General features: G+C 43.4%; 1 protein-coding gene across 5 annotated transcripts in view; it reads right to left on the bottom strand.

Annotated features, from left to right (window-relative positions):
• Positions 1–13,556: 13,556 nt before the first annotated feature.
• MCPH1 (microcephalin 1) overlaps positions 13,557–16,303 on the bottom strand; it is a 109,109-nt gene continuing 106,362 nt past the window's right edge. For all 5 annotated transcript variants that reach the window (XR_015731334.1, XR_015731336.1, XM_034436742.3 and 2 more), the window contains one exon: positions 13,557–14,641. Coding sequence is in view for 3 of the 5 variants with exons in the window: in XM_034436742.3 (XP_034292633.2) it covers positions 14,580–14,641 (62 nt within the window). In the remaining 2 variants the exon portion in view is untranslated. The remainder of the gene's footprint in view (positions 14,642–16,303) is intronic.

Here is a 16,303-nt window from a genome sequence, read left to right as displayed (position 1 = left end):
CATTGCCTATTTTGTACTGCTTTGTATTTACAGTATGTATTGAATGTTCTTGCAGTATATTATTATTTTGTTTTTTAAAAATAATTCGCTTGCTAGGCTTTTATTTAACCTTAGAAAGTGGACAAGAAAACAACTAAACAAATAAAATCCATGGTGAAGCCAAATGACATCTTAAATATATATGGCTGAAGGCAACACATAAAATTTTTACTTTTCTTTTTATTTTCAAAGCTTTTAAAATATTAGAATTATAATACTTTTCAACTATATTATATAAAGATTATTGTGTTGAAATCTGCACTGAAGTAATGTATAATGATTTGCATTAGAATAAAACGTTTAAACTTTACAAAAGCACATCACATCTGATGGCATCAGGTTGGAAGGCATGATAATTCTGACTAGTGTCTGGAAAAAATTAGGTAGGACTGAGCCTTTAATTTGAAATTCAAGAAACTAAGTCAGAATCATCATGGTAAATGTTAGTACTCCCATTATCAGCCATGCAACAGTACCATCTACATATCCAGTGTTACCTGCACATGTATCTGAGTATCTGTAGTCTCATCCTAATGGGACTAGTCTGCCCCATTCACTTCAGCAAAAGAGGTCTACTTTGTATCCCGTCTGCCAAAGAATTTCGGCTGGCAGGGACTAGGAGAAGAGCTTTTTTTTACTGTGGTCCCCACCAGCGGTGAAATCCAATTTTTTTTGTTCTGTGGGCGTGGCGTGGTGGGTGTGGTGTGGCTTGGCGGGTGTGGCTTGGTGGGTGTGGCAGGGGAAGGATACTGTAAAATCTCCATTCTCACCCCACTCCAGGGGAAGAATACTGCAAAATCCCCATTCCCACCCCACTCCGGGGCCAGCCAGAGGTGGTATTTGCCGGTTCTCCGAACTGCTCAAAATTTCCACTACCGGTTCTCCAGAACCTGTCAGAACCTGCTGGATTTCACCCCTGAAATATTCTGGGTTTCACCACCTTCTGAAATATTCTGCTACAGGTGAGGTGTCCCTCCCCCCCACATTCTCCTGACTTCCCAGAAGGGCCTGAAAACCTGTTTCTGCTGGCTGGCCTGGGAACTCAATAAGGGTGTGCTACATTAGAGGTGGGTGACTGACAGGAGAGAGATCGCAACCCCCATCTTGCCCATCCTCTTGTTTTTTTTAGATTTCTACTTACGGTAATCCTTTTAATTGTTTTGTACTTTTTACTTTTTAATTGGTTTTTAATTGTTTTTAATATGTTGCAAGCCATTGATATATTGCATATCAGTTCATATCAGCAGCATAAACATTTAATAATTATTCTAGCATCAATTCAGTACAAAATTGTTCAAAACTTTAACAAGATCTACATTGTAAATCCAATGTAGGAAAGTTTTCTAGATCAGCCTTTTGGGTTGTTATTTGTGTAGCCCTTTTAATTACAAATATATCAGCTAGTTTCATTTATATATCCAGTGTAGTATCTTTTTCCATATTATTTTTGTACCCTGTAATTTTTAAGTCCATTTTCAGATCAGTCTCAATCTTGTCTAGTAAACTTTGCTCCTCTTCCATAACGTATTCTAAGCACTGTCTATCTATAGAAGCAGACACTCTTTAAATTCTGGGTCCATTGTTCAAAAACATTCTTCAATACACCCAATGTTATTTTGCTCTACTCTGTATTAGTAAGTCAAGTTTAAGTGATGCTCTTCTATAGTTATATTATTGTTTCCTCTGGTTCCCTCTAGTGACCAACCTTCAAAGTCCCATCCTATCCTTTTTTAAACAATTCAAAGCAAAAAAACCCATTTTTTTCACAGGAAGGTCGATAATTTTAATTCCAAACTCTTATTTCAAACCCATCTGAACCTTTATTCTCTTTGTAACTTTCTAGAATCAAACTTCTAATCACTCTTTTGCTGTTCTAATTTTTTAATTAAAAAAAAATCCTTAAACTTGTATTTAAATCGTCTCTTGCTAAGACTTGAAAATAATTTACCTGATGTTATCAAACGTGTTGATACCGAGGCTCTTAATAGATGAAAAGCAATTACAAGCCATTTCCCAGTGATTAGAAAGGGAATTATGTGAACCACTGTCTTTAAAAAGACGCCCGCGATGTGAGTGAAAATGACTCTTCTCTTATCTGCCAAATCTCTAAACCTGCCAGAGATCATTGTCTTGAAGTCTCCTTGTGAGAAGGATCTGTATGGAGCAAGGAGGACTTGTGGGCAGTCTCAAATCCTCTCCTTGTCTGCAGATGGATTAGAAAGAGCTGGGCTATTCACTGGCTTTTCATTCCGCCATGATTGTTGGTTCCACTTTTTGCAGAGATACACTCAATTTGCCATTTCTTCCTTAGAAGTTCTGATAGGTGCTAATATTGATTGACCTCTCCTGTGTATAAGATAAGCTTCATCACCTTGCTGTAGTTTTCAATGATATATGTATGCCTTGCAATTGTTCATTCAGTTTTTCCCTGTGAAACATAGCTGCTTTGACCTTACGTTAGCTTTTAGATCCACATTCTTCATTGCATCATACAACTACTCTAACATTAGCTGCCAATTATTCAAGTTTTCAATCAATATTATGGCATATTATAACATAACACACATTTACATCCTTGAATACACTGAAATTTTCTTATACATTTCTCCACAAATATATTAAGCAGTTAAGGAACCATCGTGCAGTCTTATCTTATTCGCTATTCAGTGATGAACAAATTTCTAAGCATTCTATTTATTCTCACACTTTCCATCATATATCACTCGTTCTGCGCAGCAACTGACATTCAACTTACGTTTGCTACACTCATGTTTTGTATTTATTTATTTAAACCATTTAAATAAATAGCTGCCCATCTTATATCCAATTCTGGGCAGCTCCCAATCAAAAGTTAAAACAGCATAAAAACCATAAAACTATAAAACTAAACATATTAAAAGCCATAAAAACCTCGCGCCGAGTCAAACTTCTGATGTGCGGTCACCTAATCTCCTTTTCCTTTAGGGAAAAGCCCAGTCTTTAAAGTTTTACAGAAGACTAGGACGGTGGATACTTGCCAAACCTCAGGAGCAGAGCATTCGACTCCGAGGCCCCTCATATGTGGGGTGCCGCAGGGATTGGTCCTCTCGCCCCTTTTGTTCAACATTTATGTAAAGCCACTGGGCGAGATCATCTGTGGTTTCAGGGTGAAGTACCATCAGTACGCTGATGACACCCAGCTGTACATCTCCACCCCGGACCACCCCAACGATGCCCTTGAAGTGATGTCCCGGTGCCTGGAGGCCGTACGGATCTGGATGGGGAGGAACAGGCTCAGGCTCAACCCATCCAAGACTGAGTGGCTGTGGTTTCTGACGTCCCGATATAGTCAGCTGGTGCCATCGCTGACTATTGGGGGCGAATCATTGGCCTCCACGGAAAGGGCTCGCAACTTGGGTGTCCTCCTGGATTCACGGCTGTCTTTAGAAGAGCACTTGATGGCCGTGACCAGGAGGATTTTTCATCAGGTTCGCCTGATCCGCCAGTTGCGTCCCTTTCTAGATCGGGACTCCCTACACACAGTCACTCATGCCCTTGTCATCGCTCGTCTGGACTATTGTAGCACTCTCTACATGGGGCTCCCCTTGAGGTGCACTCGGAGGCTCCAACTGGCGCAGAGTGAGGCCGCGCGGGTGGTTATGGGAGCAACATGGAGCTCCCATGTAACACCTCTCCTGCGCGAGCTGCACTGGCTCCCAGTGGTCTTCCGAGTGTGCTTCAAGGTTCTGGTTACCACCTTTAAAGCGCTCAATGGCTTAGGACCTGGTTATCTACGGCAGTGGTCCCCAACCTTTTTATCGCCGCGGCCCGCTGAGCGTGCGCAGGGGTGGGGGCACGGCCCAGGAGCTTTTGCGCATGGCCCATTGCGCACGGCCCAGGAGCTTTTGCGCACGGCCCAGGAGCCTTTGCGCTGCAGCGTTCATGTCCCCCGGCCGCTGCGCGGCCCGGTGCCAGGTACTCCACGGCCCGGCACCGGTCCGCGGACCGGGGGTTGGGGACCACTGATCTACGGGACTGCCTGCTATCACCAATAGCCTCCCACCGGCCAGTACGCTCCCATAGAGAGGGGCTCCTCCGGGTGCCGTCGGCCAAACAATGTCGACTGGCGGCCCCTAGGGGGAGAGCCTTCTCTGTGGGGGCACCTACGATCTGGAACGAGCTCCCCCCGGAGATACGGAGGATCCTGGATCTTCGCACCTTCGGTCGCGTGCTTAAAACGTTTTTATTTCATCAAGCTGGCCTGGCCTAAATCTTCTCCTTTTTTAAATTTAAATTTTAAACACAAATTTTAATCTGTTTAATAATGGGGTATTTTAAAATTCAGCCAAATTATTTAATCTGTTTTAATCTATTTTAAATTTTGTATCTCTGTGTTTTATCTTCTGGCTGTTCACCGCCCTGAGTCCTTCGAGAGAAGGGCGGTATAGAAATTTAATAAAATAAATAAATAAATAAAATAATTCTGTAAGGCCACCCTATCTTACCTGGTAGAATGGGTAGATGTCCTTAGGGAAAGATCGATTCGGAACTCTGTTATCGGCTGCAGATAACAGATGCTGGCAGGCATCTAAAGGCAAAATGGAGGCCAGGGCGTTGCGTGCGAGTGGTGGCCACAGAAGAAGGCAAGGCAGGTGTCGGGTTGTGCGAGGCCCGGTAAGTAGGGCCGCTCCACCCGCCATCCCCACCCTAGCTTATTTTTTACCTGTGTGCCTCACCCAGTGGTGGGTTGCCCCTGGTTCAGACCAGTTCGCAAGAACCGGTAGTAAAACTGGCGGGAGGCCCCGCCCACCACCCTGGATGTCATCATCGGCAATCTGTGCATGCGCAGAAGCAAGGCATGCATGCGAGTGAAGGGATCACGCATGCGAACCGTTGCGAACCAATAGTAAAGTTAAATAGAACCCACCCCTGGCCTCACCCCACCCCTGCACCCTGGGGTGGGCGGGGTCTTAATTAGGGCTAATTTTGTAAGTGGGGCTTAATTTGATCGCATGCGCTCAAAAACCTGATAGGGCTTCTTTTCAAGGTGGGTCATCTTTTTGGAGAAACACGGTAGTTGAATTTTCTGGGTAGTCTTCAAGGGCAGCTCAGTGTAGAATGCATTGCAGTAATCCAAATGGGTGACCAAGGTATGAGTGACCATGAACAAGGCCTTCTAGCCTAAGAAAGGGTACAATTTAAAGGCCCTCCGAGCCATGGCTGCCATCTGCTCCTCAAGCTGGAGCTGAGTCTAAGAGGACCCCCAAGTTGTGTACCTGCTCAAATCCAGAATCAAAGACTGGATTGTAAGTCTTTGTCAGTGCTAGTAAGACTGACTGGAACTGGCCATGGAAGAAAGAGAACCACTGTAACACAATGCTTCCCATTCCCCAGCCACTAAAGCCAGTCCAGGACTTAACATCTGCTTTCTCTAAACCACTAAATGCACCATAATCTTTCTCCCATTCATATATTTCTCAGTGACCTGCTGGAGAACAAATATCCAGGCTGCAGAAAATGTGCAGAAATAAATAATGCAGAAAATAGAAACCAATGACCTCACTTGTTCTGGGGCAATTTAGGGAAGATCGGTGTTTACAGACTTCGCAAATATGATCTCATGTCTACCCTACAGTACAGGACATAGGATATTTATGTCTAAATATCAAATGAACAAGTGTACTTTATACGGAGGAAACAGCCTGGACAAAGGTGAGAGAACTTCCTTCTTAGAATATATCAAAGATTCTCCTAAGCATCAGAATTTCAAAATGCACAAACTCACTACGGTTTTCAAATACCTTCCACCAGCCTGGTGCTTAGCAGATTTTGCCTATCCCATCTGCTGTCTGGGGATGATAGGAATAGTGTTCAAATATACCTGGAGAATATCAGCTTGATAAAGACACAGCTAAAAGGTTTGGATCACTGGTTTTTTCCCCTGAAAACTTTTTTAAAGTTTATGAACTTAACACTCTCTACGCAGTTCAGGCATCAATCAGTTTGTGCTTGGTCTAGATTTCCACTTCTAACTAAGGCAGTGAAAACAGAAGGCTTGCAACAGGGTGGACAAAACGAGAGAGGTCAAGCACCGCATCTGTTTAAAATTTCCAGGCTTTATTCCGATAAGCATTTCCTGATTCATTGTCAATTTAAGCTAAATTGGCACTGAAAACTATCATAAAGACAAATAACTTCCATCCGGTGTGGTTCACATGAATGTGGTTGAAACATCCTATTCCTCCTCATCTTTTGACGTTTTCAGGCAGGTACGGGGAACTTGAAGGCAATGGAGATTTACTGGAAAAAGATATAGTATTATTGAAAATAGGCTAGATGGGAAGGTTATACCAGACCCATCCACTGTGGAATTTTATGAATGTATGCCTCTCACTCAGAAAATATTGCCTATAAAATCCTTGCAGTGGACAAAATAAACTGCCTAATGCTAATATAACATGCAGATTATTCTGTAGATAAACCTATATGTTGCAAGGATCATAATATAACCACCTGCGCAAGTAAATTGGCTTGTGAATTTTCCATAACAATGCTTCTATATCAGAGGTGGGTTTTAGCAGGTTCTGACCAGTTCTGGAGAACCGGTAGCGGAAATTTTGAGTAGTTCGGAGAACCAGTAGTAAAAATTCTGACTGGCCCTGCCACCATTTATTCTCTGCTCCCGAGTCCCAGCTGATTGGGAGGAAATGGGGATTTTGCAGTAATCTTCTCCTGGATTGGGGTGGGAATGGAGATTTTACAGTATCCTTCCCCTGCCATGCCCACCAAGCCACACCCACAGAACCGGTAGTAAAACATTTTGAAACCCACCACTGTTCTATATTCCCAGAAAAAAACTACTGTTAAATTGAATGATTTTCTACTACCAGTCCTCTCCCAATAGTGTTACAGGTAGTCCTCAATTTACGACCACAATATCAGCCCAAAATTTCTGTTGCTAAGTGAGAATTTTGTTAAGTGAATTTTGCCCCATTTTATGATTTTTCTGGCCGCATTTGTTAAGTGAATCACTGGAGTTGTTAAATTAGTAATGTGATTGTTAAGTGAATCTGGCTTCCCCATTGACTTTGTTTGTCAGAAGATTGCAAAAAGTGATCACATGACCCCGGGACACTGCATCCGTCATAAATGTGAATCAATTGGCAAGCATCTGAATATAAATCACGTGACCATAGGGGTGCTGCAATGGTCATAAATGTGAAAAATGGTCATAAGTCACTTTTTTTCAATGCCATTGTAACTTCAAATGGTCAACTGTTGTAAGTCAAGGACTATCTGTATTGGATCAGAAGGTTTAGGGAATTTAAAATGAAGATACACAGTGTTAAAAAAAACAATCAAATTTATATGGCTGCCCATTTCATGAAAAGCAACTCTGGGCGATATGCAACAGTCCAATAAAACAGTAAAACTACAAAACATTACCTATTAAATAATTAGAAGGCATTTAAAAAAACTACAAAAGCAAAACTAAACCAAAAAAGAAAATAACAGGCAGAGCCGATCAGTGGTGGGTTTCTACCGGTTTGCCCCAGTTCAGGCAAACCAGTAGTGGCGGTGGTGGGAGGCTCCGTCCACCCACCATCACGGACGCTCTCTGCATGCACAGAAGGTTCTGCGCATGCGCAGAAGCGCCGTGCGCGAGCTCACAGCTCCGAACCAGTAGTAAAACGGTAGCAGTAAGTGGAATCCACTACTGGAGTCAATACACTAATTCATCTGTCCCCTAGATCCTCAGGCTTGCTGGCAAAACCATTACATGGTTCAGGTAAATTTGGTAGTTTCCGCTCGCATTCATTCAGATAAGAATTTCCATTTTTTTTCCTAAAAAAAAAAGGAGGCTAAAATCCTCCTATGCTTTAGGAAACCTACTGCAGACGCTGCCTGGATTGGCACTAGCAGAGTTTACTAATTTGTTATCCACCTGGAGGCCTCTGTAATGGAAAAATACAGTAAATGTAATGTGAGTTCTACCTCTTATCACTAATTTTGCTAACAACCATCACCGGGCTGCTCATTACGGAGACCTGGTTGGGCCAAGAGGGGGGGGTCCCCCTCGTAGAGATGTGCCCGCCAGGTTTCCGTGCATTTCATCAGCCAAGGGCCCAGGGGAGGGGTGGGGGAGTGGCGGTGATCATTAGGGAGAGTCTTTGTCCGAGGGAGACCACTGTTCCTCAGATAGCCGGATGTGAGTCCCTTTGTGTGAAGTGGGGCCGTGCGGTGCAGATGGGTTTGCTGACTACGTACCTGGCTCCCTGCCACGTGGCAGCGACCCTGCCCGAGCTACTCGACGTCATTGCCGGGGTAGCGGTTGATACCCCCAGACTTATTGTCATGGGGGATTTCAACCTCCCATCCACAGGTGAGGCGTCAGAGGTGGCTTGGGAGTTCATGGCTTCCATGACGGCCTTGGACCTGACCCAGTTAGTTCAAGGCCCCACTCACATAGGGGGACGCACTCTGGACCTGATTTTTATCTCTGGTCAGTGGTTGAATGATCTTGGTAGAGGGGACCTAGATATTAAACCCTTGTCATGGACAGATCATTCACTCCTTCAACTAGACTTTCCTACCGCCTGCCCCCACCGCAGGGAGACGGAACCGACCAGATGGTTCCGTCCCAGGCACCTGATGGATCCCGAAAGGTTCCTGACGGAGCTTGGGCCGTTTCCTGAGACTCTAACACACGACTCGACTGAAGAGCTGGTGGCCGCCTGGGAAAGGGCGGCCGCTGGAGCTTTGGACCGCGTCGTGCCTTTGCGGCCTCTGACCCGATGCCGATCTCAATTAGCTCCTTGGTTCTCTGAGGAGCTGAGAGAGATGAAGCGTCGGAAAAGACGCCTAGAGAGCATTTGGAGGACTAGTCAATCCGATTCCGACCGGACACAGGTGAGGTCTTATATCAAGACCTACCTAGTGGCGATAAAAGCGGCAAAATCTAACCATTTTTCCGCTCTTATCGCATCTGCAGAGAACCGCCCAGCCGCCCTGTTTAGGGTGACCCACTCCTTCGGGGGGGGAGCGCGGGAAGATCCCTTGCAGGGTCGTGCTGAGGATTTTGTGCAATTCCTGCACGATAAAGTCGCTTGGATTCAGGATGGCTTGGACTCCGATTGGATGAGTCCACCGGAGGAGACCGGGGCAGGTCTTGAGAATGTTATCTGGGAGGAGTTTGATCCTATGACTCCTGAGGATGTGGACAGGGTCCTGGGTAAGATTAGTGCCGCCACGTGTTTATTGGACCCGTGTCCCTCCTGGTTGGTACTGGCCTCCCGGGAGGTTACACGAGGCTGGCTCCAGGGGATTATAGGTGCTTCTCTGGGTGAGGGTGCCTTTCCTGCTGCCTTGAAAGAGGCAGTAGTGAGGCCCCTCCTCAAGAAGCCTTCCCTGGACCCGGCTGAATTAGCCAACTATCGTCCAGTCTCCAACCTTTGTTTTGTGGTGAAGGTTGTTGAGAGCGTGGTGGCACGACAACTTCCCCGGCACCTGGATGAAGCTATCTATCTAGACCCGTACCAGTCGGGCTTCAGGCGGGGGTACAGCACAGAAACGGCATTGGTCGCGTTGGTGGATGATCTCTGGAGGGCTCGGGACAGGGGTTGTTCCTCTGTCCTAGTCCTATTAGATCTCTCAGCGGCTTTTGATACCATTGACCATGGTATCATGCTGCAGCGGTTGAGGGGGTTAGGAATAGGGGGCACCGTTTTGCGGTGGTTCTCCTCCTTCCTCTCCGACCGCTCGCAGTTCGTGTTGGCAGGGGGGCAGAGGTCGACCTCGAGGCGTCTCGCATGGGGAGTGCCGCAAGGGTCGGTCCTCTCGCCCCTCCTGTTCAACATTTATGTGAAGCCGCTGGGTGAGATCATCCGTGGTTTTGGGGTGAAGTGTCATCTGTACGCTGACGATACTCAGCTGTACATCTCCACCCCAGACCACCCCAACGATGCCCTTGATGTGATGTCCCACTGCCTGGAGGCCGTGCGGGTCTGGATGGGGAGGAACAGGCTCAGACTCAGCCCCTCCAAGACCGAGTGGCTGTGGCTTCCGGCGCCCCGATATAGTCAGCAGGTGCCATCGCTGACTATTGGGGGTGAATCTTTGCCCCCCACAGAGAGGGCTCGCAATCTGGGTGTCCTCCTGGACGCACGGCTGTCTTTAGAAGAGCACATGACGGCCGTGGCCAGGGGGACCTTTTATCAGGTTCGCCTGATTCGCCAGTTGCAGCCCTTTCTGGACCGGGATGCCTTGCGCACGGTCACTCATGCCCTTGTCACCTCCCGGTTGGACTATTGTAATGCTCTCTACATGGGGCTCCCCTTGAAGAGCACTCGGAGGCTCCAGCTGGTCCAGAATGCAGCCGTGCGGGTGGTTATGGGCGCAACCCGTTATGCCCATGTGACACCCCTCCTGCGCGAGCTGCACTGGCTCCCGGTGGTCTTCCGGGTGCGATTCAAGGTGTTGGTTACCACCTTTAAAGCGCTCCATGGCATAGGACCCGGGTACCTCCGAGACCGTCTTCTGCCACCAATAGCCTCCCACCGACCAGCTCGTTCCCACAGAGTGGGCCTCCTCAGGGTGCCATCAGCCAAGTTATGTCGGTTGGTGACGCCCAGGGGGAGGGCCTTCTCTGTGGGAGCCCCAGCCCTGTGGAATGAACTGCCCCCGGAAATTCGTAAGATCTCCGACCTCCGAGTGTTTCGCTGCGCATTGAAGTCCCTGTTGTTCCGCCAGGCCGGACTATCAACACAATAGTTTTAAATTGGGGTATTTAAATTTATTGGGGTTTTAAATTTGAGCCACTTATTTAATTATTTTAAATTTTATATCATTGTTTTGTCTGTGTTTTTAAATAGGCTGTACATCGCCCTGAGTCCTTCGGGAGAAGGGTGGTATAGAAATAAAATTATTATTATTATTATTATTATTAGTTTTTATTAGTAGCCACTGTGGTTAGTTAGTTGGTTGTAAATGAAACAGACTTCCGGGCAGTTTACAAAATTCAAATGGATTTTATGCAAATACAACTCCGTTATGTACTGTATATGGAGGAGTTGACATATTAATAGTATTCTAATAACAGTTCCACTTTAAAATATCCACACTTGGAAGCAGAAGGTTAATACAAATGCCTTCAATTTTTATGATTCTTTGTGGCAAATTAGTAGGAAGCACTGAAGTATTTACTACTGTCATAATGCTATACTTCATGTAAAACCAGAAGGTTGGGGGACATTTCTATTTTATTTAAGCAAAAATGTTAATAGACTCCCAATAGGAAGCTTCTTATTTTGGCTTGGAGTTATACAGATCAGGAATTTAATGGGGAAACCTGGCTTGACAATAATATGTGTAAAAAACGATCTTGCCATAGTAGCTGAATACGAAGTGAATGATAATCAGCAATGTGATATGATGGTGAAAAAAAGGCAAATGCAATTTAGGATGAATCAATAAGGTATCATTTTCAAATTGTAGCAGGTAATAGTTCTATCTATCCTTATCACACTTCATTTTAAGTATTATGCTCAGTTTTGGCTCTATGCTTTAAGGCAGAGGTGTCAAACTGGTGGCCTGCAGCCCACGGCCACCCCAGCTCTGCGAATGGGAAAAACATTGTGAAAAGTCACGTGATGGAAATATGATGCCACGAGTTTGACACATGTGCATTAAGGGATCAGATGAAGTGAAATAGGTTGCAAGAAAGGCAATTGTACTTGAAGAGGGTTGGAATCAATGGCCTGTGACCCTTCCCCTACCATTTCATGGATCCAAAGATGTTCTAAACTCTTTTCTTCAACGGCATTTCATACGATTTAAGTGAGACCCAAGGCTCTGCCCAAGGGGTAAAATATAATTATAGCTGAATTAGGTTTATTTTACTGCATACCTATAGGAATTGACTTGGTACCTTCACATTCTTTCTCAAATTTTCCAAAATTAACTTCTTTTTGCCCATCAGGCAATGGTGAAATCCAATTTTTTTTATTACTGGTTCTGTGGGTGTGGCTTGGTGGGTGTGGTATGGCTTGGTGGGCGTGGCAGGGGAAGGATACTGCAAAATCTCCATTCCCACCCCACTCCAGGGGAAGGATACTGCAAAATCCCCATTCCTTTCCCACTCCTGTGGGAAGGATATTGCAAAATATCCATTCCCACCCCACTCTGGGGCCAGTCAGAGGTGGCATTTGTTGGTTCTCTGAACTGTTCAAAATTTCCGCTACCGGTTCTCCAGAACCTGTCAGAACCTGCTGGATTTCACCCCTGCCATCAGGCTACAGTGCTTTTAAAGGACACTTTCTTTTAATTAAACCTTTCCTATATATAATTTTAATTTTATAATTAAAATTTGTAATTTAAAATAATTAAATTTTAATTTAATTAAATATTCCCTGTATTTCAAAGCTCTGTCCAGTTTTGCTTACCGGATATTCAACCCACTACTAAATACAATGATCCACTGGCTGAAAATTTTGTCAGCACTTGAAAAACAAGAATGCTTTGCAGTTCAAGGTAACTGGTGAACATTTTCTGGGTTTAGAAGCAATTAGGATTAGGCCTACGGAGTCCTTGCATTGGAGACATTTAAGGAATACTGGTGGATGCTCTCAGAATTCAGCAAAGTATCCTGAAAGAAAGCAGGATGAAACTATTTTTGTATGATGTCAGGAAAATTACAGCATGCCTGGAGTCACTTAGGAAAATTACAATCTGCTTGGAATCACTAGGACATGAGAGCTTCCTTTTTCTCGGCCAGTAGCTCTGCATCCCTTTCCAGAGATCTACTGACCCTGAGTTCAGATCCCACTGCTTTTTAGTGAAGCCAAACGTTTGGGCTGTAGATGAGCAATGTCAGGGCTCAGGGCCATCGTATGTTTCTCTATGGTAGAGATGAAAGGGTTTAACATTACAACATTCAAATGGATTACAGGTAATCCTTAATTTATAACCATAGTGGCTGTTCAAAGATACAGCGGCACTGAAAAAAGTGGTTTATGACCATTTTTCACACCATTGACCAATGCAGCATCCCCTTATGATGGCTGTGGTGTCCCAGGGTCACAATGATCTTTTGCAATCTTCTGACAAGCAAAGTCAATGAGGGAAGCCAGATTCACTCAACAGTTGTGTTACTAAATTAACAACTGCAGGGATTCACTTAACAATGGTGGCAAGAAAGGTCGTAAAATGGGAAAAGTCACACAACAACTGTCTTGCTTAGCAATGGAAATTTTGGGCTCAATTATGTTCATAAGTCCAGGGCTACCTGTACATCCCTAGTTTGTACAAATACAACTCCCTGTTTTGTGAATGGAACCTTTTTTTTTTTTTTTTTTGCTAATGACTATTATAGAAAGATACAAAAGAAATTCACTTCGTCAGTACCTTCTGACCACTCATGAACACTTGGAGAAAAAGGTCTTGTCGGAAGCTAAAATCAGAGGTGGCTTTATGTATAAAACCTAAATTTGCAAAAGTTTCCTCAGCTGAAAGCAACAATGAACAGACATTAGCCTTCAAAATACCTTGTTGTAAATATCTTTATTGGCGTCCCACTGTAAAATGTGTTACATGTGTGCTTTATAAAAATGAACAGCTTTCCCTAGAGATTCCCCTATACACAATTTAAAATTTAATTTCTAGAGAATTTATGAGAAAACTATTTTGGAATGTTTGGTTACATAAATTAATGATGACAGGTTTTTGTGTGTAAAACATTTATGAGAGCTAAAAGACCATGATAGAAAAACTTTTAAACTTAAGTTTAAAAAACGCTATTTTGCTGTTTACTGGGAACCATGTGTTCACATGTCACTTTTTATTAAAATATTTCTATTTCAGACCATGATATATTGCTGCTTTGGCAACAAGTTACTTAATAAAAGGGTTCATGTGATTGTTGTGTATGAAGGATGGATCCTTGTTTGTTAGGTAACCCTCAATTGGCATTTTGCTGAAAAGTTCATAAAGAGCAGCAGACAAGATTTTCTGTTTATAAAGATTTTTTTTTAAAAAAATATAGTCTGCTTCATCTATTATGTCTTCATAGTTTATTGGCTCTGACTTAATATATATCAGATGGATCTATTTACTTAGTGTAAATAGCTTAGTGTAACATCCAGTGAGATAAAATAGTTCTTTAGGTTAAGTACAGTGGATGAAATCAAAGATTACATGAGCAGTTTCTATCTACATGACATAGTTTCTGCTCTGGAGGTTAAGGGATCACATAAGGAATGGGAATTGTCTCAAGTTCTAGCTCAGCTGACAGATTTTTATTAAATGTGCTACTCAGCGCCTGTTGACATGGTATTTTTTGCCTAGACCGTATTCTGGGTAGGACTGTGCGTAGATTTTAGAACTGCTATTCCTTCCCTGTTTCAATATTATCCCTTTTTGTTTGCTTTTTTTTTTTTTTTTTTACAATACATACATTTAGCTTTCAACCTGTTCAACACTCACAAACCTGAAACACAATAGTATTAATTGTTCCATTTCTTAGATGAAACCCACATTTTATGGCATCAATTGACCCTTCATGCAGACTAAATCGTGTTCTGAAACAAGTAGTTTTCAAGAGGACAGATCCTATACTGGGTGATTGAATCTGGAGAGAGAAAGGAAGAATGCGATTTAGAATGGGCACTGAATCAATAGACTCACAACTTTTACAAGATAGTAGTTGCACTATTATTTAAAGTATTACTGCTTAATAACGTCATCTTTGAAGCATTGATTTCTGCTTTATTCCATCCAGAAAAAGGTGGATTGCCTTTTTAAGTCTTCCTGCTGTTAAACCCGCTGGTTGATCTTTCAACAGAACAGAAAACAAACAGTATAAGATTTTAAATGTCTAGACGTTTCAATTTTAGCAATAAGTTGAGAAAAAAAAAATCATGCTCTAAACTGTTAACACAGGAAGGTCACCAGTCCAAAGCAGCTTTATCTGGAGATCTTTCCATTTAGAAGGTGCTGTAATTTATCTTGTTAAGGGTAAGAGACAAGACATTTACCTCACTGAGGCATTTTATGTCAGCTCACACACAGCCTCCTCTTAACCTTCTTTAGCACTTGCAAAAACCAGAAGTGACACTCCTTCCCACCCCCAAAGATCTGAACATTCTTAGTAAATAATATGGCTTCACACATGATTTTGTCTTTCATTTGTAGATCAGGCAAAATTTGGCATGGACACTGCCTTTTTGACTCTGTCTAAAACCAAAACACAAGACTAACGGTTAACTGAAAGTAGGGTTTGGTTCATCTTGCGTGCTAATGAGTTCGGCTTGCATGTCAAAGGAGATCCAACATTCAAATAATAATCAGGTCATGTGATTGGTTTCTTATAAAAGCAACTCAAGGCTCTTCTTGGTCATGTGTATAAGCAGTGCAGAACTTAAGTGGGGCATTTCACTTTGACCAGTTTGATCAAAATGCCCCTCTGGAGCAACACTCTCTTTTCAAGTGTGGTTTCACAGCAGCCATACTGCTAGGATGCTAATAGGGACTTCTGTGCTCATGCAGAACATTATACTTTCCTAGGATTGTAACTCCTGGTGACTTGGACAAATGTGACTAGAAACCAGATCTTCACTGTCTCAGGGAGGGAAGTCACTGCAATCACTTGTCAGTCAGTGAAAGTGGAAGAGATGGTGCAGAATTTATATCTATTTCTGCTTCAGATCCTTTGTACTCTCCTCTTTTCTCTTTCCCTGCATAGAGAGCCTTTTGCCATCTGTTTCTCATGCTTCCTTGAACCATAAGTTGAAGGCAGTTACATGTTTACATTCTCTACATTCCTGCTCTGAGAATCTCCCTGGGAATCTCCTGCACTAACGCAACCTTGAGACAGAAGTCCTTTTCTATCTCAGCAAAATGGCCACTCAAACCAGCTTTGCTTCACTTGGACACTTTGCTCCAGGGCATTGAGGTGGACCAATTTTTAAGTCAAGGCAATGCGTCAGATTTGAAGCATGGGAAGATCTGGGAATGAAACGACCCTACATATTTCAACTTAAAATCTATGGGTGACATGGGAAATTCTAGAGTAAGTTTAAATTGTATAAGGAAACTGACTGTAATTTGCCTGATTATGAGAGCAGAGAATAATGTAACAAAAAAAGAAACTTATTACCTATATCTACATACGACTTAATTGTACACACATACAGTAGAATAATTGGCCACAGACATATGCTCAGTAGGGTCCACCCAATACTTCCCTTCTTTATCTGCCAATACAGGCTTGAAAGCTGCTGAAGAGATATGT

This window comes from Pantherophis guttatus, chromosome 1 (genome assembly GCF_059756535.1).
Source record: "Pantherophis guttatus breed Tessera chromosome 1, ASM5975653v1, whole genome shotgun sequence".
Lineage (NCBI taxonomy): Eukaryota > Metazoa > Chordata > Lepidosauria > Squamata > Colubridae > Pantherophis > Pantherophis guttatus.
This window is presented reverse-complemented; position numbering and strand designations above follow the sequence as displayed.